This window comes from Centropristis striata, chromosome 20, assembly GCF_030273125.1.
Source record: "Centropristis striata isolate RG_2023a ecotype Rhode Island chromosome 20, C.striata_1.0, whole genome shotgun sequence".
NCBI classification, from domain to species: domain Eukaryota; kingdom Metazoa; phylum Chordata; class Actinopteri; order Perciformes; family Serranidae; genus Centropristis; species Centropristis striata.
This window is the reverse complement of record NC_081536.1, coordinates 15,624,207-15,649,330: the sequence shown is the minus strand read 5'-3', so window position 1 is coordinate 15,649,330 and position 25,124 is coordinate 15,624,207. Positions and strand designations below refer to the sequence as shown.

At 36.2% G+C, this 25,124-nt stretch overlaps 1 protein-coding gene across 1 annotated transcript in view; it reads right to left on the bottom strand.

Moving 5' to 3' along the window:
- pcdh15a (protocadherin-related 15a) overlaps positions 1-25,124 on the bottom strand; it is a 264,071-nt gene that overhangs the window by 129,654 nt on the left and 109,293 nt on the right. The window contains exons 6-7 of the mRNA XM_059358970.1: positions 4,696-4,856; positions 679-834 (exon numbers count right to left, since the gene is read on the bottom strand). Of these exons, the coding sequence (XP_059214953.1) occupies positions 679-834; positions 4,696-4,856 (317 nt within the window). The remainder of the gene's footprint in view (positions 1-678; positions 835-4,695; positions 4,857-25,124) is intronic.

The window sequence follows — 25,124 nt, the reverse complement described above, 5'->3', positions numbered from 1 at the left end:
GCATGAATAAATTACAATAATGTGCCAAATATACAAACTTGGAGAAAAGTATCTTACAGAAAAGTAGCACTTGCTTTGAACAGCCACATTGTACAGAAGTGTAAAGTTAAAGATATAAAGTTTCAAAAAATGACTCCCCCATAAAAACACTGACAGAATCCTAATCGGGAGAAGTTGACTGCAATGACCACAGTGGAGGTGCAGACAACAACTCCTCAGAAAGATATTAAAAAAAATACATATTGTGCTTTAAATTGTTATTTTTCAAACTATGAAAAGAATACAGAATTATTATGTTTTGGTAACGAGAACCTGACTAATAGCTGAAGGCGGTCACATTCGTCAACAACTTAATTTTGACTCTTCAGGACCATTTTGACAGTCAATAATTATGTATTTGATATGAATATTTTCGACTTTCCAAATCTACAAGAATGACCAAAAAAAAACAAAAAAACTGTGGCAGACATGCAACTATGACCTCCCTCTTACACCCGACCCAGGGACACTGAGATGAATGGGCTGAAACTACAACATAGGCTGTGCCAATTTTCACTGAGATGGTCTCATTTTTCAAAATAAACAGAAACGTGTCCAATCATCATTAATATTCTGCAGACAGTCCTTTGAGTTACAGATCCAGCTACAAAACAACAACAAGAGGAGTTGCTCCCTCACCTCGTTTACTGCGACATAGTAGCGCGGCTGCTGAAAGCGAGGGGTGTTGTCATTCCTGTCCCTCACCACGATCCGCACCTCGTGCAAGATGACAGTTCCAATCAGCTCGTTGGTGCACTGGATCTGGACCACGATGGTGGTGATGTAGTTTGGGGGCTGAGAGAGAGAAATGAAAGACAGAACATATATAACCACTTTCATTATAATGATTACAGTTAATGGCATGTTCCTTTTTCTGAAGAACAATAAGTGTAGATTTTCAGAGATTATAAAAAGAGAGCAGCTCTGGCCTTCACTGGTTATAAATACTACCTGTTACCTAACCAGCACAGCAACAAAACAATACACAGAAATGATCCTCAAAGCAATAAGAAAAGGTTTTGGCAAAAGATATCTGCTTACCAGCTTCCACCAGCGCTGAACACATTAAATCAACATGTTTTTTTTTTATTAAACACTGAATTCATCCTGACTGAATCCGCTTCAGTCTGGATGAAAGCAATAATCAACCAAAATTGCTATCTTGTGAATTATATTGCCTGCTTAGTGCTAGTATAAACAAATCACAGCTACTGTTTGTTTATTTTCATCTGGACTGTGCGGCCTGTTTTTTGCTTTCTGAATATTACATGTAATAAAATATTAAAATGTCCGTTCACTGAGAAGCAGCGAGCCCTGTGCCGCGCTCTGTAGAGAATGTATATTGGACAGCAGAGCTTTGTCTTGTTGCCACCACTACTTGTCAGACATCATCTGAATTTAGAAACAGTAATGATGTAATGCACTCCCTCCCCCTCTCTCTCCTTCTCACTTAGAAACTTTGACTCCCATGAGCTGCTCCACTGTCATTTCTCCTGTAAAATGGCCATATTTCAAAGATATCCCATTTGCAGCTTTATGTGCAGTCCATATAACCTAAACACTCACTTCAGAAACAGCTTCTTTCTCACAGCAGTCAGTACACTTTACACCCAGTGAACCCTCACACCTCACATCCTACACTGTACCACTTAATCTGATCTGTATTCACTGCAGGTTGACTGGATGCCCTGGAGAAGTGAACATATTACATACAGACCTAGACCTGCCGTCTGCATTTATTCATTCACTTACTTGACATTAGCACTAGGGGTGAATTATCATGCGAGACCTAGACCAATTACCAGCATTACATCTAGTATATTTTCCTTTTGTTGCTAAACAACAGTAAAAACATCATGAATTAAAATGTGTTTATTAAAAAGAAAGAGCAATGGGGGCAGAGATTAATCTGCGACTGTAAGACCAGACTCTGGTAAGAATCAAGGTTAATTGCCTCGTTGTATTCATCATTTTGACATGACTGCTATTATCAGTCAAATTTGTAAAATGCTAATTTAGACTATCTCGCACGACAGGTTTGATTGATCACCTTTCTTATCTGTTCACTGTTAGTAAGCATGAAAGATGACAAAGAACTACAAAGAAAGGAGCAAAGTGACAGTGCAGAACAAAAGGAGTAACCTGGTTATGTGTGGCGCATGTAAACACCATAATCCTGGATTCAGAAAACTTGCATGTGGAGCTACTTTTGTGTCTTTATTATGCAATTAAACAGAATAGTTTGGAGAGCAAAAGCTCCCATACTGCAATCAAAAAATGTATTTGAAAGCAAAACTATCTGCAGTGAGTTAAAAGACACATCTCTATTGGTCAGTCTCAGTAGTGACAGCCTTTACAATACTGTTAATTTGTAGCTACATATACAATGTCATGCAGGCAGCCTTGTAATGAACCTATGAGGAGTGTGTGACTAAATGAGCTAAGCTAGCAGCTACAGGCTGACAAAGTAATCCATCCATTATCCTTAACCTCTTATCTGAACTCGGATGGCGGGGGGCTGGACCCGATCCCAGCTGACATTGGGCGAGAGGCAGGGTAACCCCTGAATGCTGACACGCAGGGGGCGACCTCACGGTCTGAGCAGTGAAGCGAACCCAAAGTTACTTAAGCCTGCATTATTTCAAAAAATCATTGGGGGCACCAATTCAAGTTGAAAAAGAACTCCGATCCTATCTATCACAATACAAAATGACACTACTTCTCACTTGATTTATTAATTCAGAAAAAATGATCTTGGCAACATTATGGTCTCAAATGGTAGTTTCAAGTCTTCTTCAATACAATATTATGTTAATTGTGTAAATAATGGTCCCATTTAGAAGAAAATAGATGATAAAGAAGCTTATGATTTGGGGCGTGGCTACCTTTGAAAATGTTAGCTTGTACGAAAAGACGCTCCAAGGAGTCGGCTGTCAAATTTTTCCAGTAAGTAACGTACATTTTGTTTTAGCGTTAGGAGTTTATTTTTAGACACAACCGTCCTTGCGCCTCCCCAGTCCAAATATGGTCTCTCTTAGTAAAAAAAAAAACAATGATGGCGACGGACGTAAAGCAAGATGGCATAACACTGAAACTCAATCCTTCAAACAGGCAGTCCACAAACCAATGGGTGATGTCATGGTGACTACATCCATTATTTATTCAGTCTATGGTCACAGAGCTGACACATAGGGAGAGACAACCATTGATGCTCTCATTCACTCCTATGGGCAATTTAGAGTCACCAATTAAACCTAAGTGCATGTTTTTGGACTGTCGGACAAAGCCAGTGGCCCCGGAGATAACCCACACTGACACAGGGAGAACATGCAAACTCCACATGGACAGATAATGTATTTTTAAACCCATTACAATACATAACAGATGGTTAAACACATGCATTGATTTGCTGTCTTCTCTGCTCTTGCTCTGTTCTCAGTGGATTTCAAAACTCTTGTTTACTCACAGCGAATGCTGCCAAGCTGTCATTTCGATCGAGACTGGCCAATACAGACGTGTCTTACATCTTTCAGCGTAGGTCCCGCCCACGAGATTCAACAACAACAAGCAAAACTTTTGGATTTACAAATAAAAGTTTTTGATCTGAAGTATTACATTAATCACAAATTTGTTTTGCATACAATAAAACATTTTTTGATGACAACATAGATAGATTTGCTCTCGAACCTATTCTGTTAGATTGCATAATAAAGACAAAAGTAATTATAGTTTACTTATGCTTTAAATTCTAGCATACGGGCATTATACAGTTCTGCTATTAATTGCACTCAATTTTAACATCATGAGCCAAAATAACTTAACCGCAATTGAAGCAGCATCAATTCAAAATTATATTATTTTGAAGTCTATTTATAGGCACAAATCAAATGTTCAAAGAAAACTGATGACTAATGATGTGCTCCTGTGATACAGCTGAGACCAAGAAGTGTGAAAATATTCAGAGCCCCTTTTTAAAATGTTATTAAAGAACACAAAACCATAGCATCTCACTAGCAGATTAAAACATTTGAATATGCTCTATTACTTGATCATTATTTAGACGGCTCGCCAGTGACCTCAGGAAATATGATAATGTGCATGATGCTAATTGGTAAATTTAAATGTCCCTGGAAAAAAATGAATGTGAAGAAACTGTCTGATTAAAATTTAAACAGATACAGTGTGTCACTTGATCGTGTCCATGATAGCGCAGAATGATCTCTAATCTGCAAAAGGAGCTCATACAAGAGAAGTGATGCATTTAATAATAAAAATATACAAAAGTGTGACTTTATTTCCTCCAATTTCTTATTTCATATCTCTGTCCTTAGTGCTGAACACTTAATAGCATCATATCTGCTTCTGGCAAATTGAATTGAAGACTGTGCACCTTACCTCCATTTCTTGCCTATGTTTTACATTATATATATATATATATATATATATATATATATATATATATATATATATTATTATTATTATTATTATTATTATTTAGATTTACTTGCCTAAGTATGTGTATGTTTATATTTATATTGTATATTTTTATGTATTTTATTTATTGTCGCACTGCTTTTTGGAGTCAGCTCTCAAATCTCATTGTACATGTGTATAATGACAATAAAGGCATTCTATTCTATTCTATTCTGTACTCACATCTCTGTCCAGAATGCGCCCGGTGCTGTTGAGGTAGAGCCTCTGTCGTGTTGGATCCAGTATCACCCAGTAGTCATAGTTGTCCAGCAATGCCAGTGAGATGGTTCTGTGTGGGTCTTGGGTACGGCCATTTATCTGCATGTTTTCCACCAAAACAGTACCTGTGAAGGCAGAGCAGTCTCAATTCAATAAAGGCCTCTAATGTTGAAGGACATTCATCATCACTGTGTTATTCTAACATTAGTTGATGTTAAATCCGCTTGCTGGTGTAAAATAAATGACATATAATTGGCTTTTAAAAAGACCAGTGTTATTCATTGCCAACATGTTTTAATGAAAAGCATGTAGTGGATGATGGTCATATTACTTCAAACAATTAAAAGATTTTTTTTATAAAGAGGCACAGCTGTTGAATGACACCCCTATGAAGCTTATTTGAATGAATGGTTTTATAATAGTCTTTTTATCTTGCATACTCTATCAGGAGGGAAAAACTAACATGAGCTTTGTTACTACTCAAAGCTCCCAGCAGAATTTTTAAATAAAGCCACGGATCTCAGTCAACTATTACACATCTTTTGTAGGAAAACCTTAAATTGATAGTTGTAACCCTTGAGGGCAAAGAAACTTTCTGGTTAATATTCCACAGCTTTTAATCAGTGACTGATTAAACTTTGCCACAGAAGCCCATAGGGACAATCCTCCAGTTAATGCCACAACTGGCCTAAATTAGCAGCATTCAAAATAATTTTATTATGTTTCTGTAATGGTTAATACACCAGTATGTAGAAGCTCTTAAACCAAATGATATTTTCAATGCTAAAATGTAATAATTATTATTGTTATCTATGAATTTTCAAATTTTCAGTTTTACAAAAAAAATGTAAAAAATAGTAAGGCTCATATTATTTCTTGATTAAGAAGTATAGTAATTTACTTGCATTCCAGAACAGAAAAATGAGTTTAAGTGGTTAAATGTTCTGCTGGATTCATTTCTGAGTTCCATTAAAGCCCAGTGAGCCGGCTCAAATCTGGGTATAAAAAGGTGAATTCAGTTTGTTATTTGCCAAATAACAATAACATTATAGTTGTTTTTGTTATTTTTAATTTAAGCATTTGAAAGATTTCTAAAATATTTATGTTTTCTCTATTTATGACAAGGGGCCTAATAAATTTGTCAAGCACTGTTTATCCACAAGTCATCAACAACATTCATAAAGTAAAAGACATGTAGAGACTAAACTGTTCAACTCTGCCTGAAATCTTTCCATTGCATTTGCAATTTCATTAAAAGTTGAAGATGACAGAAAATTACAGATGAGCAACGAACACAAATAGAGAAATATCTTTGTAGTCATTTTGTATTTCTTTGTGGTTGTTTTCCCCATTTTTTGGAGCATTTTTGTGTCTCTTTGTGGTCATTTTGTGTCTCTCTTTGTGTTTCTTTTACCCCTTTTTTATAGTCATTATGATTGGTGTGTGTCTCTTTGAATGACATTTTGTAGATGGAGGCCAGGGGGGGCACTAACACTGTGCTCACTATGCCCAGTCAGTAATCCATCCATGGATACAGGATTTCTTAAATTTCTTGTTCATTTCAATGCCAGGTACAACAAAAGGTACATTTGTTTGGACAAATATAATGACAACAAAAATATATCATAAGAGTTAAATTTAAGAGCTGATATCAAGCCATTTCCCATGGTTTTCTTGATAATGACTTTGGTTATTATGTATTTTTGTTGTTAACATTATATTTGTCAAAACAAATTTACTGTTTTCCATGACTCTTTCCTTGCTTTTGTGCCAAAATTTAAAAAAAATCAATTATTATCAACAGCAACAAGACTAAAAGCAATTAAGTTACCAAAGACAGAGTAATTGTTCTATCCAAACATGAGGATATTTGAATAAAACATATACATTTACAGATGCTATCGAAAGATCCTTCATGTCATGCAGATATACTGTAGACAGGATGTGTTTATATTCAGTTCTACTGTGAATTTAAATCTCATTTCACTCTTATTGCGACTTTTAAATTCTGTGCCTCAGTTGGGAGAAAAAATGCATCACCTCAATATACGAGTATATATGTAATTGTCTGATTACATTTGTAATAAAATAGCGGCCGATGCTACAGATTTCAAGGGCTAAGAGAGAAAACATTTGGCAGTTCAACACAGTTTGAGATGCATTCATGAAAAAGGAGGAGAAATATGTAAAGCTTGCAGCCATTAGAAGAAGCAGCACCATGACAGGCTGAACCATGTGAACAAAAACACAGCTGTGGAGCATAAAAACACATGGGTTCTTAATTATTCAGCGGGTTTTGCTTTGTTTTCTGTTGTCATCTCTCTTTTCCATCACACAAGTAATCAACAATATGCCCTAAGTGAGCTGGTGAATCTTCAAAGTACACTGTGTTTTCTCTCCAAAAAGTCAGTTTCAAGCGAGTAAACGTAAGCACACATCGGTGTTAAAATACTGTTGAGACTAAAAGCACTTGACATGCCTCGCCAATCTAGCAGCTGTAAAACCTAAGAGGGTGGTGCTACTTTAATGGGCTTTTTAATTACTGCCCATAACATCTTGAATTTCATCCTTTCATAAAGTACGTTCACACATTCTGTAGGATCACTAAGATACTCGAGATGGAGCCCAGATGGAGGTGTGATGGAAGATTTTGCCTTGTAATTATAATACCCACTTCTGCATTTTCACGCCACTATTAATGAGTGGCTCCCTGTTTGCAGCAGTCAGGGTTTGATGCATTTGTGTGTTGTAATCACAAGGACCTATAATTATCTGTCTCACTTGGGCTAAACTCCATCTGAAAAATGGATCTTCTAAGAATTTAATTTAAAAGTCAAAGGACCCCCCTGTTGCTGCTTCATTAATCTAAAACACGGCTTTTGAGCTACATCTTTTTCAAAGTCTCAGGTCGTAAATTATACCACTGATAATATTACAAGGGAGGGCAAAGAGAGCCTCCTTTCTTTCTCAAGTTAATTGAACTTCAGCCTTTTTTGCTGTGACAGCCAATCCTCCCTCTGACTGAGATTGAGAGGGGAAGAGCCCAGAACAAAGTTGTTGTCCTCGTCAGTCTGGAGGGTGCCAGAGTCTGTCAGGCCTAAACAAACAAGCACTACCCACAATCCATGGTGCATGTGTATTTCACTTCTAAATAAATAAAATCTCTCTCTCCTCCTTGTGACTCACTCAGGGTCATCTCCAGTCTGAGGCTCTGATCTGGGCTTCACAGTGGACTAACCCCACAGAGACAACACAGAGGGCTTACTTTTATCCCAAATATCAATAATGTTGGCATCAGTAGATGATGGCAGCAGATAAGTGTGGAGGCCTGTTTCTGATAAGGCTCCAAGTTTAGTTTGCAAAAAAAGAAAGTTTCTTGCAATAAGGTTTATTGGTATCAGCATTAAGTCTTAACCCTTGAGAAACCCACAACCAACCAGTGAGAAAAAATCGCAGAAATGACGAGATTTATCATAACCGGAAGCTGTAAAAACTATTGTCAGATTTTTACATTTCTGACAGTTGTTAAATTAGGTTTTATGTTTTATGTTTTATTTATTTGCACAGTTAGAATTACATAAAATGACAAAGATAACATATAATGTAAAGTGCAGGGGGAGGCAGAAAACCCAGATGGGCTTATTTAAAGCATCCACCTAAAATTTCATAATTATTAGAAAGAAAGAAACTGATAATAGAAAAAACACATGTATAACATCAACAAGTTAAATTATTAACTTGAATTATTCATCATGTGTGCTTTAAACAGTGATATTTCATCAAAATAAGTTTCTTTTTGTTGGTTGATTACATTTTATTCCATCCGTCACAAGACAGCAAACTGTACAGGAGGCTGGATTCAGTCAGTGAAACAGCTTTCCTTTTAATTGTTCGACATAATTCGATCTCATAACTAAATAAGATTGCTTTTTCTTTAAATAACACTAGATAATAAGCTTAAATGAAGGTGGTATGGGATTCAAAATAAAAAAAATGGCAGCAATTATAATGCAGGACATAAATAAACTACAATTTAAATTAGAACGCATTAAGTATAAAAGCTCTACTTAACAGGTGAATAATGGTTTTCTCTTCAATTACTTTTTTATAGCGTTTTCCTTTTTTAATACACTATTCAAACGTCTGCTGTAAAAGTTTGCAGTGACTTTACCAACTTTGTACCAATCGCAATCATCTTTCTTTGTAGGCAAAAGTTCAGGAGGAAATTGTAGATCAACTGCTGGCATTTGTGATGAGAACCCTTTGTCTGAAAAAAGTTTCAGCCTGGTTCTTAAAGTTTATCATGGTACTGAAATGGCCATCCTGAAGGGAAGAAATTAATCATTAAAAACCAATGAGAGAAATCTCAGTTTTTCTATATCTTTGTGCAATGATCGATACAGTTCCAACATTTCTCAGCAGACTTAGCGGACACTGGGTGGCCATTAACAACACAGTTTTAGTGAAGGCCAGAGTAACTGTACAGGTCATTTCAGAACGTCTCTGTGGGGGCCAGCCTATTTTTATTCCATATTTTTACACTGCCTCTTCAACATCTAAATCACACTGATATGATCTATTTCCACCGTTGTGTGGACACAGATTTCATTGGGCCATGACCAAGCACAAATGTGCTGTGGCCACAGCTGTCTTTAGGACATCCATTACTGCTGCCAAAATATTTTGAGATTCTCATAACCGGCCAAGATAACCAAAGCACCTGATTTCTAAACCCTGCAGCCCACTATCTGGGTTCACAACTTAGCACAGGAGAAATTCTGCAGGACAAACGAGTTGTCTGATCATGCTTCCTTTATTACAAAATTCAAAAGATTAATTATTCCTCCCAAAACAAACCTGGAGTCTTTGTAAGGTCCCAAATGGATTAGTTTAACTCCCCTTCCTTTGGAAATGATAAAAAAGAAGTTTCTTTCTGGCACTTAAATGAGAGCATATTCTGGCATCACATCACTGGTTACTTATTAATTTTAGAAGTGATTTTAACATCGTACTGATTACTTTTAAAGCACAGGGGGGCTTCCATGTGTGCCACGCTTGTTGGCGGAGATCCTATGAACTTCCTGTTGCGAATGTTCAAACGTGTAAAGACCAAACGAGATCAGCCTTTAAAATTCAGGTGCCCAGACTCTGGAAGGAGATAAATAGGAGATCATGGTCCAGTTTCCTGATAATGAACAATCTAAGAGTCCAGGAACATTTTAACAAGCTTACATCTTTACAGGCATCTGTTTAAACAACACCTGAAGGTGACATGCAGGATATATATATATATATATATATATATATATATATATATATATATATATATATATATATATATACATACACACACACACACACACACACACATACAGTACAGGCCAAATGTTTGGACACACCTTCTCATTCAATGCGTTTCCTTTATTTTCATGACTATTTACATTGTAGATTTATCAAAACTATTAATGAACAAATGTGGAATTATGTACTTTACAAAAAAGTGTGAAATAACTGAAAACATGTCTTATATTCTAGTAAGCAAAGGGTGGTTACTTTGAGGAATCTAAAATACAAGACATGTTTTCAGTTATTTCACACTTTTTTGTTAAGTGCATAATTCCATATGTGTTCATTCATAGTTTTGATGCCTTCAGTGATAATCTACAATGTAAATAGTCATGAAAATAAAGAAAACGCATTGAATGAGAAGGTGTGTGTCCAAACTTTTGGCCTGTACTGTATATATATATATATATATATATATATATATATATATATATATATATGTATATATACATATATACACACATATATATCATATGTATCATATATCATATAATAAAGTGAAAGTATAACATGTTGCTGCTAAAAAAATATCCAGTAGACTACACCTTTCTCCATCAAAGTCTTGTGCAGTCATGACTGTGGGGCTTCAGCAGTCCATCACTGCTGTCTGACATGACTAAGCGGAGGAAGAGGAGGATGATCTATGCCCGAGATATTTTCCAACTATCTGTGTGCTCACAATGACTGGTGGTCATCCAGCCACAGTAAAAACTGTGAAAGCACATTTAAAATGCAGTGAAATTCTAAGACTAGAGAGTATTTGTCTGAGAAAACCCTCACAGAATGTTTAACTTTCTTACTCAGGCACAAACTCATAAACACATACAGTGCAAACATAAGCACCAGCTGTCATGGGGGCACACTGTGATGCATGCAATGCCAAAATTAAAATGTGTATTACAGACACCACTGAATGAAGAGGGATGTAATATCACTGCCATCTTAGCACTCCAAATGCTTAATACCCTCAAATTACTTTTGATATAATTTGACATGAAAAACATCTGTCTGTGTATGCACATCTGCCTAAGTAAACTAGAGTCAAAGAGACAAAAGGGAAAAAGCCGCAGCTGTCTCATTCAGCGAAAAGGGATCCCAAAAACTGTCGCACCAATCTCTTCCTCTGGAGAAACATTAAGTGTTTTTTTTTTAATGTCTTTTCATATTGGGTAAGGTGCATGTCATACGTATGTGCATGTTGAGTTTATGTGGAGCCCTGAGTAAAGTTTTGTCAATGCAGAGATAAAATTAACAACCTGCCATTCTTGAAAATTGGGTTAATTTCAGCCTGGGTGAAACCATCAACTTCCCCATCACTTTATCAGTTAATTTGCCTCCACGGATTGCCTGAAATAGCCCCGAAACAAACATAATTTCCCGACTGCAAATTGGTGAATAAAAATTACCTCGGTACAATAGGGTAGTGATTTAAAACCTCCTGCTGCAACTTTGTCCCTATCCTCAGTCTTTAATATCATCTCTGAGCATGGTAGACATTTCAATACATTTAGGGGACATTGCCACAGAGAGGTCTTAAAACACTCCGCACATAAAAGATTGAAAACCCATATTCTTATACTGAAAAAGGTTGCACAAGAAAATTACATGAACATGTGCTTGTCTGTCAGGCTATTCGCATAAGGAGCACAGTGAGATCGCATGGATCCGATCAAGTGCGACCATAAAGGCAGAGATCATAGGGTCTTCAGCCCTGCACCATTCAATTGAGGCCAGTCCAGCTCAGTAGGGGTGTAAGAAGAGGGCTCTGGCCAACAGAATGCAGGGTGATTCAGCAAAAATCCTGATTAAGGCTCAAATTCCAAAGCAACACAATGCCAAGATTGGCCAAGAGGGCTACATATCAAATATTTCAGGTATCTCGGGTATGTGTATTTACGAAGCAATCGTTCCTTCCTTGTGCAGTGTTTTGTCATCTAGTAAGCCTTCAAACTCATAACCAGACTTCCTGGATTGCATTTCATGCCTGGTGATTAAAGCCACACTGCAACCAATGCAGGACCTTACATTGTTTTGCAGCAAGGCTGTTTTTTTTTACTTTTAGTCCTTGGACTAGCAAAACCATGTCTCAAAGTCTACGTAATGTTGCTTTAAGCCAAATACAAAATTCAGTATGCTCACAACATGCTCACAGTCATAATGGTTACATGTTGATCTTGAGCAAATAACATGTTTACATCTTCAGCATCTTTGTTTAGCATATTAGCATGCTAGCAGGTACAGGTGTATCTCAATAAATTAGAATATCATAGAAACTTTATTTATGTCAGTAATTCAATTCAAAAAGTGGAAAAAACACATTATATAGATACATTAGACATAGAATGAATCATTTCATGTCTTAATGTATCTAATTTATTCTTATTATAATGATTATGGCTTACATTTAAGTGTCTCAAAAAATGTTACAAAAGACCAAGTTTAAAAAGTATGTTTAATATGGAAATGTTGGACTCTGAAAGTATGTCCATCTATATGCACTCAATACTTGGTTAGGGCTATTTGATTGAACTACTGGAAATTGACTTTTCCATGATATTCTAATGTATTGAGATGCACCTGTATTAATAGCCATGCTGTAAACCCCAGTACTGGGCACATTTAAATTTAGTTTCAGGGGATTACAACCAACAAAATAGTCCTGTCATCCATAGACACACACTGAATCCAATGCTTCTGAAAACCTGCACACAGTTTATGTTTTCAAATGTCAGGCTCACTCTTTGTTCCGAAGGTGTGGCAAGAAGTGTTGGCTGAAGCTCTGCATGAGGTGAATGCAGCAGAGATGAGTGTGTTCACCTGTGAATGATATGACAGTTGTGATGAAGCCACACAATTCAGGGTATTGTTAGCTTGGAAAAGAACTTGGCAATCAGCTCCAGCTGGCATCAACAGGAAGTGCAAGAAGGCCATGGTTTCTCTGTCGTTTTTTTGGCTAATATTTTTTTAGAAGCTGAAAGCTTCTGGTGCATATTTCACTGAAGCCTGAGAAAACATATTACCGTTATCAAGCTTGGATGGCAGATATTTGCCAAACCCAAAATAACTGATAAAAGCACACATAAACACAATAATTTATTTGACTGCATTCGGCACAATTATTGCCCGCCTACAGTACATCCTCTCAAAAAGTTGCACAATATTTCGTTTTATGTGTGCACCTCACGCCTCTGCAGGATCCAGGCTGATATGCAAATAATAAACATTCTCAAAAGGTTTTCATCTCAAGTTATCTGTGGTGAAGTGGCTGGTTCGTCTTTTTAAAACAAGTATTTTTAGTCTGTAGCTGACAGATATGTAGGTTCGCCTTTTCTTGCTTGAATAATGAACCTGCTAGATGGAGATTTCCATTGATAAAAACTTCTATGTGGCATCTACTGTGGCTATCTCCCCCTAAAAATCCCCTGTCCCCCATCCCCTAACAACGATAAGGGGAGAATAAAGGCTGTAAAATCAACTGCTTGAGTTGAAGACTGACAAAAGATTAAAACAATTCACACATTTGCAAATCAATCAAAAAATAATTCAGATTTCTAAACATAATCTGAATCGCTTGACAAAAATTAGGATGTTGGAATCAGCCTCAACTTAAAAATTCAAAACAGACATTTAACTGTGTGGTAACAGATGCCACACTGCAATCAAAATAAACTAATGTGCCTACAAATGTGTCACATCATTGTTTAATTCAGTCTGACCCACATGTGCCACATAGTCAGAATGATTTCATCTCTCATGTGTAATAATGCCATTCCTTTTGAAAGTAAGCCAAATAAGCCAACTGATCCAGCAAATGAGTTTTGACAGTGCAACTTGCATAAATTCATAATAATGTGATGGGGTTTTGTTTTGTAGGCCAGATTACAGTGTGGCAAGAACAGTCTGAGCGGCCCCCATGTGCTCGTAAAAAACTAAACAGATGAAATACACACTGTGCATAATGGACTGTCAAATATACATCAAACCATCACAGAGGCCACTATGTTAAATGATCTATACTGTATCTTCATCATTGTAAATATTACACTCATTGTAGGATGTTACTTAGATAGGAACCGAGTGATGTCTGAGGCTTGACTGAGAAAAATGTCTGCTTTGCTGCAGGAGATTTTGTGGTGAAAGGAAAGACGGACAACACAGACTTAATGATGATGCTGAAAAGTACATTAGGCCATCAGTGCTGTTTCTAAATGGACAGCAATACAATAGATAGCAAGGCTGTAGTTGCTTTGTCTGCTGAAGAACAATACAAGATAAAGCCTATTTTTAAATCTCATTTCTTCCAGTCCTCTGGATTCAGGGACGCTGCTATTCACTATAAAGACATTTTTTATATAACCTTTAATTACAAGAAACATGAAGTATGCAAGAATATTTATTCACGACCAAGATAAATATTACAACCTACAGTGTGCAATAAGGCTTATCAGTGCAATAAAGTCTATCATACCAGCACTGGTAATGGATTGTATGGAGCATATTATGTGATTCATGCACACGCTGTTACCAAGCACTGTACCACCAGAACAACTGACACATCTAAGCCTTGAGCTAGCAGATTGTCCAGCTTTGTTATTACTCTAATGTAATAACAACGCTTTAATGCAAATTTGTTTTATTGCACTTGTGGTTTTGATGCAGGTTTTGTAATAATAACCCCTTGCCCAAAGATGTATGTAGATGTATTTTGAACAGCTACAAAGTCCTGCCAGATGGCTCTGTCCACAAGACCAAAGTTACTTCTGCTACTGTCGATTTTAATTCAGTTACCAACGGAGTACATCTAGTCTTAAATACCATTTTCTAGCCAAGCAGACAGCTAATGCAGACAGCCCCAAAACATCTAGCTTGCAGCAGGCCAATTAACATTGTGGAGGTAAAATTTCCATATAAAATGATTCGGATCACATCCAACTACAACACTTACATTATAAATTATTTTCGAGAACTACCACTGTATCAAAGACATGCATCTTGAAGACTTTGCTTGAAGACCAAACACGCAGAGGAAGGAGTTGGAAGAGTCTGACAGTTGCATCACTTTTGGATTAATTTAACTCAGGTACCTCAGGGTGACAGCGTATTATTTTGACCGGCAGCTGGAAAAGTGGTTAGTGGACTTAACTCCAGTTCCATAAATAAATGTTTTGCCCTTAAGTAGCTATGTTGATAATTAATATACAAAAATAAATCTAGATAGATTTGCATAAACCAAGCATATTTGTCCACTCCCATGTTGATAAGAGTATTGAAAATCTACCCTTAAGGTACATTTTGAACAGATGTGAAAATATGATTAATTTGCAATTAACTACAGACAATCATGCAGTTAATAACAATTTATATTTTTAATTGATTGACAGACCTATTATTAACTATATTGAATGAATGAATGAATGAATGAATGAATGAGAATAATTCCTGGTTAAGTGTGACCATATTGTTGCTGCATTTAAAATATTTGCAATTCATTTGTAATTCATGTTGTTATTATTTTTTTTAATTTACAAGTTGAAATTAAGATAAGACAAGACGAGTTAAAATAAGCTATTCCTTTATTGATAAAGGAATTCAGGTGTACAAGTAGAGAGTAAAGACAGATTAAGGTAATAAAAATAGATTAATAAAAATTAAATAAAATAAAGATAAGAAAATGCATAAATAGTATAAAATAAATGTACAAACAAACAACGAAGACCAAACTAAAAAACTAGTAGTGCAAACATGTGGCAGTGAATTGGAGAACATATGTGCAGTGAGTGTAATGTTCAACAGATTTTCTTTTCCACAGACCACTGTCTTGTACCATTCTAAATTCTCTGTGCCTCCAGCACTCGACGGTCACATTTTACGACTTTTGGAAAGGATTTAATGCATTAGCATACGTCCTTGATCAGGTCACTGACATCACATACAATACAGTGAAGATGTCAGTGGATTGTACATCACTGGTTTTACACGTGGCATTATCCAGGATTACTCAGGAGTGAGTTTGTCAGGCAATCCAAGCCTGTCATCTACACTCTTAAAGCCCCTTAAACAGGTCCAAACCTTTAAAAGCAAACCTGGCTGCCAGGAGAGAGAGAAAGAGCTTTCATTACCTTGAGTAACGTGAAGTGGTATGTGAGACCTATCGCCTTTGAAAAGAAAACAGATATGACTCAAGTCCTATCAATGCTTAACTATCAGAAAGCTTTGTGTACAATGCTACTGCGGTCTTCAATAACATGAACATTTTGAGCACATAACGACAAGGAAACCTTTTTAATTGCTGAGTTCAAGAGGCTGCTCTGCTGCTTTGAATAACTTAATGGCTGTTCAGATTTTGCAGATTCACGTGGCATTCATAACCATTCACATGTTGCATTAAAAATCAAGAGAATTGGCCAGCAGGAGACATACTGCTAAGACTTGATTTGAGTGTGTAACACAGTAATCCTAGGAAACTGGACACGGCTTGAGTCACACAGCATATTCTTCACCAGCAGAGGTAGGTAGGAAGCTACATGTCTCAGTGTGAAAATCTGAAATTTGGGGCGTTGAATAAGCCACCCAAGCATGGCGCTGAAGTGTCTGTAACAGGCTCAGTTAGTATCTGAATCTCACATAAATGTGGTCTGTCCAAAGCTCAAATTTCAAGAACCGAGCTTTTCATCTGTGATGTCATTCTGATTTACAGCCTGGAGCTGCTCCATTGATAATAAATGGGAGACTGACTTTTTGCATTTCTCCAACGTTAGCTTGAAAGATGTTCTGGCTATTGAAACTGACTCCCATCCAATGACTGCCATCATTTTTAAGCAGTTCTCTATGCAACTGTACATTGGGATGACATCAGAGATGGGGCAGACCCATCTCTCTTATTTCTAGCTTTGGGAACGTGTGATGAATATTCACCGACACACCCCAAACTGTTACAGGGCACAGGAGTGACTTTTTTTTTTTTTTTTCCAACAGCACCCAGGCAGTGTTTCTTGATCAAATTAAACCATGTACATCCATATTTGCCTTCTGCAATATGGCTACAGTGGATCAAAAAGCTCTGGATAGTATAATTCTTATACAAATACTGTTTTAAGAAATTAACTTTTACAACTCCCAATATTAAAGTAGGGAAAATGTTGATAAAAACAGAATGCATCAAATGCAGAATTCAGAGTATACACAGTTTAAATATTCAGCTCTTACAACTCACCTGTCTGGGGAGGTTTAGGAGTATTAGACAGATTAAAAATGTTGAGGACATAACAGGTGAACTGTAAGGCCAAAATGCATGTATGAAGCTTCACTTGGAAGCTAATATCTTCTAGTTTCTGCAAATGTGCGTTTTCAGCATGTGGCTGAAAGTCAAACCTACATCATAAAGTGTTTTGGTCTAACCCTAACTCTGTACTTTTTAAGAGGTTAAATATATTGTCTTTGTATACTCTTTCAATGAATATACAGTAATGTGTATATACATATATATATATACACATATATATATAAATACATATATATACACACACATATATATACATATATAGACACACACATATATATATATATATATATATATATATATGTATGTAAGAGACATGGCCAAAAAGGCAGCATAAAAAAGAGACAAGTTACAACATTAAACACAGTTATCACAGACATTAAATACAAATACAGCCATCACGCTGAATGAGCATCAGTAGCAAACTTATTTGGAGCAGTCGATTTGAATTCCACAATTGTGGTCAGCTCAGACAGTTTCAAGTTCTTTTGCAAATTATTCCAGGACAAAGGGGTGGGTAATTAAAAGATTTCTCACCTAAGTAGTATTTTTTACCAGCATCTGCTCAGTGTTTTGAGAGTGAAAACCATATTGAGTTTGAGAAAAATCTAAATCAAATCATTTTTTGGTGTGACCACCCTTTGTCTTCAAACCAGCATAAATTCTTTTAGGCATTTTTTCACACCTGCCAGACTTTTCACAGAACTGTATGTCACAAAGTATTAGCAAATGATCATATTCTATTTGAATTACATTTCACTTCTTTCATCATCCACATCAGCCACATTTTCAAAAAACACCATTCTGATAGCTATATTAATGCAAATCGTGTTAGATATATAAAGAAAAACAATTATCATCTGCTTATAGTCAATTTGACCCGAACAGACGTGATCACTATGCAGTTTCATGTGTATTTATTATTTAATTCTAAATAAGTATTCTTTCTGGGAAATATATCACTGTGTTGGATGAAAACACAAGCTGAAAGACTAAGGTTTCCCATGTGGACTAAAATAGATATGTGTGACACATTTTGCAAGAGCTCCAGTGTAGTATGCATAACCACATTTATAAACTAAGAATAGGGTTTGTTTCCCCACATGACAGAATACTGCATTTTCTCTACACTTTCTATACTAGAAAGAAAGTAGTTCAACATGAATCTGTCCACAAGGTCTGTGGATTATCTTCAGTAACCGGGGCATGGTTACTGCAAAGAGACATTGCTCTGGATGTCTTTTTTGGTGCTTTGAAAACACAGCCCAAGTGCCATGTAGTTCAATTATATTTCAGAGACAGCAGACACCAACAACACACTGCAACTCAGAGCAAAACAATCTAGATTGAAAATCAGCACTACAACTACGAGGAAAAACTCGTCTGTTTGATTAAGGGGTGAACTGTGTCTTTAAATAACAAAATGTAAGTAAAAATGCATGTATTTAGAGAGCGGTGAGGATAATAGAGGTTAAATGAGACTTGGATTACAGTTAAATACAGTTGTGTGGGAGTTTCTAAACTGTTGTTTTGATATGATTTGTTTACTTTAATTTACCAAGGATTAACTCAGTTTTCAAATTCTCTGTTCACCATGTAGCCATGGGAGAAAAAGAAAGTGTTTTTCAACAATTAAAGGTAGCAGGGGGTGAGTAAATAATATCCAAATGGTCATATGAAGGGTGAAGTACTGCTTTAAAGTCCCACCACAGCCTCTGTTAGACACAAAACCCAAGGCAGTGCAAGGTCATTAAAAACAAAACCGGATTTATTCACAAATAACTCATTTATTGAGAGCTTTCTACAGTGAAATACGTGGCTGTTGTGGTAGAATGGGATTTATTTTTTGCACATTATAAATCAACCTTTACCTAAGTTAAACTGAAGAATTCAATGTTTGTTTGAAGCTGTTCCCAGTTTGGTCTAAACAAGGACGTCTGTGTCTATGTTTTCAATATTTAGGCTGAACATCTCTTTCTGGCTCTTACAAATTATTTTGCATTAAATACAATGCCACTGGGAAATGACCTTTCGAAAGGACTCTGACATCACATATTACTGTCTTTCCCTGCATGTGATGGAATGGTTCTTTTTCCATGATCAAGTTCATTCATAAAATATTTCAAGGTAAGCCACTCTCTTTCATTGTGTCTGAGTCAAGGTTATTATAGTAAACGAAAACTAACCAAATAACAAAAACTAGAATTGAAAAAAACACCGTTGCTACCTGAAATAAAAAATTTTAAAAACGAGAGTTTTTGAAAAAATGACAACTAACTGTATTATGTGGTTACAAAACTAACGGAAGTCACCTGTTAACAATCTACCCACACTTCAGATAGAAGCAAGTGCCTTATAGTGATAGCAGGTGATAAAATAGTGAAATACTTCTCAAGGGGAAAAACCCTTTGAACCTGAAAGTCCGTTTTAAAAGCTTGTACAAAAACGCTAATTTATAACCTCACTGCAGAAAAAGAAAAGTTGGGTGAACTAAAAATTTCAAGGCAACAAACTTCGATAAAATTTTAAGTTGGACAATTAAACAAAATATTTTAAGTTTTGTTTTTGAGTTTGCTCAACTCTGAATTCAGATTTAGCAATTACAATTTTACATTGTAATAACTTTTAATCCTTACTTCTGCTAACTTCTGCAATGTGCTGAATTGGCACGATTGTAACGCCGCTATGAAATGTCAGCTAATGTTGCGACCACAATTTTGAGTTAGCATTGATACGCTAATGGCTACTCTTGTAGCTGTAACAAGCAGCGCAGCTAGCATCAGTTAGCCGCTAGCTTTCGCTAATGAATTTCACCGCTTTCCTGCATTTCACAACAAAGGAATAAGAGTTAGCAGAACTATTGTCCCTTGTTTTGAACCCCAACTTAAAGATACAACTGGCTTCCTTTGTTGTGCTAACTTACATTATTGCCCTAAATGTCAATAATTTATATTTCCAAGTTTTACCAACTTAAATCACTGTTTGAGGTAAAAAAAAAATATATACAAGTTGGCTTGTTTGCAGTGCTGGACAAGGTAGCCTCTCTGCCCCCCTCCCCCAGAGGTGAAGATTTTTGAATCTCGCACCCAAAAATACCCCATTACAAAAATAACTGAAACGAACACTAAAACTAATAAAAACTAAAGTAAAACTAAGCCTTTTAAAAAAAAATAATAACTAGCAAACTCACTCTAAAAAAGAATAAAAACTAACTGCATTTGAAAACAAAAATTCACAACAAAACTAAAACTAAAACTAATTTAAAATCCCAAACTATTATAAGCTTGGTCTGAGTCAAGCCTCAGAAATGTCCACAACAAATTGGCCTCACAAACAGGTCCTTCACAACAAGGACCAGTAAGTGCAAGCAACTAATTTTTCTTTGCCTTACAATGTCTGAGTGTGACAATATCAAAAAGGAACTCTGTGTAATTCAACTGAAGTCATGTATAGTCCTAGTTTTTATTGTCTCTGAGTCAAGCATCGGCAATTTCTACAACTGAGAAACAAGGTTTCCTTAATTGGAAGAGACACAGCTGGATTTCTGATTTTATAGCCCATTAGCTGCATTCCATATAAAGACAGAAAAAACTGACTCTAAATACTGCTGAGGTGTCACGTACAGTAACCAATGCACTGGAAGTATTCCAGTCTTCAATGAAAAGTATGTTAAAGCACCATGGGTGAGAAATCTCGTTACTGACCTAACACTGGTTTTAAACTAACAATGTTATCGCTGTGCATGTAAACTCCAATTTGCTGCCATAACTTGATTTCTCCCGAAAGACTGGTTTCTCGTGCAACTATAACTATAGTCATTTTTTAAGCAAACAGAAAGCAACATTCGGTCTGCCAGCCTCATGCTCAGTCTCACTGTTGTCTTTGACTCATATTTCATCCCATCCTGCCTCATTTGTAACCAACTATGGGGACTGTGATTAATGTCTATGCAGAACTAACAGCTGACGGATCAAAAAACTGGTACAAAGAGTGGCTCAGCCTTGGCATAAAGCTGTGTTACAGATAGTAATGAGCACCTTAATGTCCCAGCAGCAATTACACCATTTCTCTTATCTTTGTACATAAATCTTTTAAAGAATCGTGCCAACTTGATCTAGTAAGTATATGAAGAAGTTAAATAACAAGTCTGCAGCCAAGCTTGCAGCTCTGTAAGGCTGTCCTTGTGCACAGCAGCGGTTTAAGCTTTCAGTTAAACATTAGCATACAAATTTATTGAATGAAAGTGCCCACATGCTCGTGTTTAGCATGTTATGTTGACCATGTTCATCCTTATTTATCGTGTGTTATCTTATTATCTTTTCATGTATTTGGACATGGAACAAAGTGAAAACTTTGACCTGATGATGGCGCTACAGGAAAAGTTAACAATGTTTCTTCCTGCATAGAGCACGACAGATATGGGACTTTTGAGGCAGATGTCGATACTGATTTTAGAGGAGGGAAATTCATCAATAACTGATATGGTGGCTGATATAGTAATTTTTTTGAGCTGGGATGAAAATAGACCTTTTTGTGTTAATTGTGCACAGATTTTCCACCGACTTTTTTCAAATGTAAAACTTGTATTATTAGTATTTTATTAAATAATATTTAACATTGTTATACAATATATATTATAATATATTACATTGTCAGCCAATTCTATAAATAACTGAACAAATAAAGAATAAATAGGAATAAAATGGCTTAATAAAGATCATTACTGTTCAACATCAGTCATTTGTTGACTATTTTAAAAAAAATGATTAAAACAACACAGCAAACAAGTTTTGCTGCATTATGTATTGTGTAAAAAGGTTTTCATAACAGCAGCACATATCAGACAGCATATACACCGAAACTGATAAGCCTTTAATAGGCCAATATAATATCAGTCGACCGATATTTCTGTCCGGCTCTAATCCTGAGGTGGACATAAATGTGTAGAAATCAATCCAATAGTTTAGATATTTCTACCAACATCACTAATGTTAGCATCATGGTGGCACTACAGGAAAAGTCAGGGGAGTCAGTCAGTAGAATTTAAACTTCCCTTCACCCCCTGATCTAACCTGCCAGAGGCTGTCCACCCAGAAGACCTGCTGGGGACATAATGTACACCTTCATGTGGGCACTAAGGACGTCTGGAGAAGATTTTTTTTTGTAAATCCACCATGTAGATATTTAACTGAAAACTTTGACCTGCCCGTGCCACTTTAGGCTTCGTCCTCTTGAGACTAATGCCTCTGGAAAATGTCATGGCAATCCACCCAATCAATGGTTGTTGAGATTTTTCAGTTTAGAAAGTGGTGGAGCGAACAGCTTTTGTCATCTTTAGAGCCAAGACGCTTCAACAGCAGTCAGCAAACTCCTACAGCCATTTCACATTAACTTTAAAGGTCAAGTAGGCAGGGTGGATTTGGATGTTGTGTTGTTGCCAAGGAACAATTGACAAACAGAGGCAGCTGCAGCTCAGGGGGTAGAGCAGTTTGTTGGATAAATGCTGGCTTAGTGGTTGGGATGCAACTCAACTCACGGTTCGATACAATTCACTGGGTTCACGATAATGCATTTTTTTTTTTTTTTAACAAAATGGGATTAAGGGCAATGTATGAAAGAGAAAAGATAATATAGTATCTTTGACAAAAAGCATATTTTCTCTCATCTTTTCTATATCAAATTGAAGAACGGTGTTGATTAAGTATAATCTTTGCAAAACAACAATAATAATACATTTTATTCATAGCCTTTTTTTTATTACTTAAGGTCATACTACAGTGTCAGAGTCAAATTTACAAAATAATTAATAAATAACTATGCATATTTCCTTTTCTTAGTGAAAGTGAAAGCGAATTATCTTGTCTTATGAATTACTGAAAAAAAAAACCTGAATTTTTCAAAACAAACATCAAATCAATGGTTGAGAATGAAAATGTCCTCAAATAAACAAACTCTTTACATCTCTATTTGACCAGATTAATCCTTGAAAAAACACACTTCAAATTGCTCCCAGCGTGTGAAGGGATGAATCAGAAGCAAATTGTAAAGCTCTTTATCCCACAAAGGTTAAAGGCAAAATACAAGTGCTGTCTATTTACCATCAGCATTCTATAGCCTCGATAATTGGAAGAGACGCGTGGATCAATCTCCACGGCAACATGACTATTGTTGACGGCACACATTGTATCCTGCATGCAAATTTGTATTGCTTGAAAAAAATGAGCTCCAAACATATAATATGAATGACCAATCATTTTAATGTCTGTTCAGCCTAATGTGAGGATTAAACTAATCCGCGATCTCATTACAATATGCTGAAAATTAATTGGTGAATGCTCCATATCTTATTAACAGAGGAATGAAAATTACCAGCTGACAAACACAAATAAATCAGACAAATGGGGCAGCTTTCAGACAATTTCTTTAAAAAGTGATGCAAATATTTCATAATTTAGCTTAAGAAAACATTAGTAAACACACACACACACACACACATACAAGGTGTGTGTTTTCCTACTATGGAAAAAAGAACGATTCCCCTTTTAATACAGCAGAGAAACCAATATCCAATAAGTCTGACAAGTTGTGGTGTAATGCAGAATATAAAATCAATATTTCATAATGAGCGACCATCACAGAGCAAAAACCTTTTTCCTCTCTGTTGACATCGAGCTGTGTCCAACTTCAAAGAGCTTTAAATTCACCATAATTCATTGTAGTGTTAACAGTTATGAGCCAGAAAATGCCAGCATCATTAAAATCGCCCCAAGCATCATTATGGTTCCCACAAACTCGACATCATTGTTTCAGTGGAGCAGCTCCAGGATCTCTCCACTTATGATGCCATCAATACAGCGTTGGCTCTGCAGCTTTGGGGGAAGAAAAACTCTTTTTAATGTCAAGTGACAGAAAAGGTCGATGTTCTGTTTAAAAATAATCCCCCCTTAATAGATAATCTGTTTTTGCATATTTGTGGAAGAGTTTTGGTTTTGCTCGTGCAGAGGCCAGTACTTTGAACACACTGCAGTGATCTCTCCACTCGTCTGTGCCACAGTACAGTGTGGAGAACTTACAACTATCATTCTGCTCTATAGTCTCTTCACGTACATGGGAGGGAGATGCTGCAGTGAAAGAACACAGGGATTCCCTTGGAGAGATGTGATTAAAAAAAACACATATTCTATGATGACACAATTAATCTAAATTGACAATCCCGGAATATTCTGGGAGAAAATCAGATGAATAATGCAGTGAGGGTTGTGGGCTCACACCAGGACCAGCACTTATGAAAAAGGCCCTGATTTAAAAAAAAATCTGGCAATAGAAAATAGTTTAGTTCAGACTGTTTACTTATGACATTATTTTCTCTGATCATGCATGACTTAAACACATTAAATTAGATTAAGCAATTTGACTCAGAGATTATTTGCATCTCTGAGTGAGCATTTTACACAGATATTTAAACCAGTGAATCCAAAAAATGTTCATGCAAATAATGTTCCAGTGCAGCATAACACATGAAAGGCCTGTTAGGCCGGGGTAATCAGGAGAAGCACAAAGTGATTTACAACCAAAACAAGAGTAATTATGCCGACCGTTTATCTCCACAATATTCTATAATTGCTGCCTTTATTTGCACATCAAATATTAAAATATATTCTCCACTTCTAAAGAAAAACAATAGCATAAACACGACTAGTGGTCTAATTAGGGGCAAATAGATGGGAAGTGCAGGCTGTTGCTGGCCACTTTAAAATGTGATTAACAA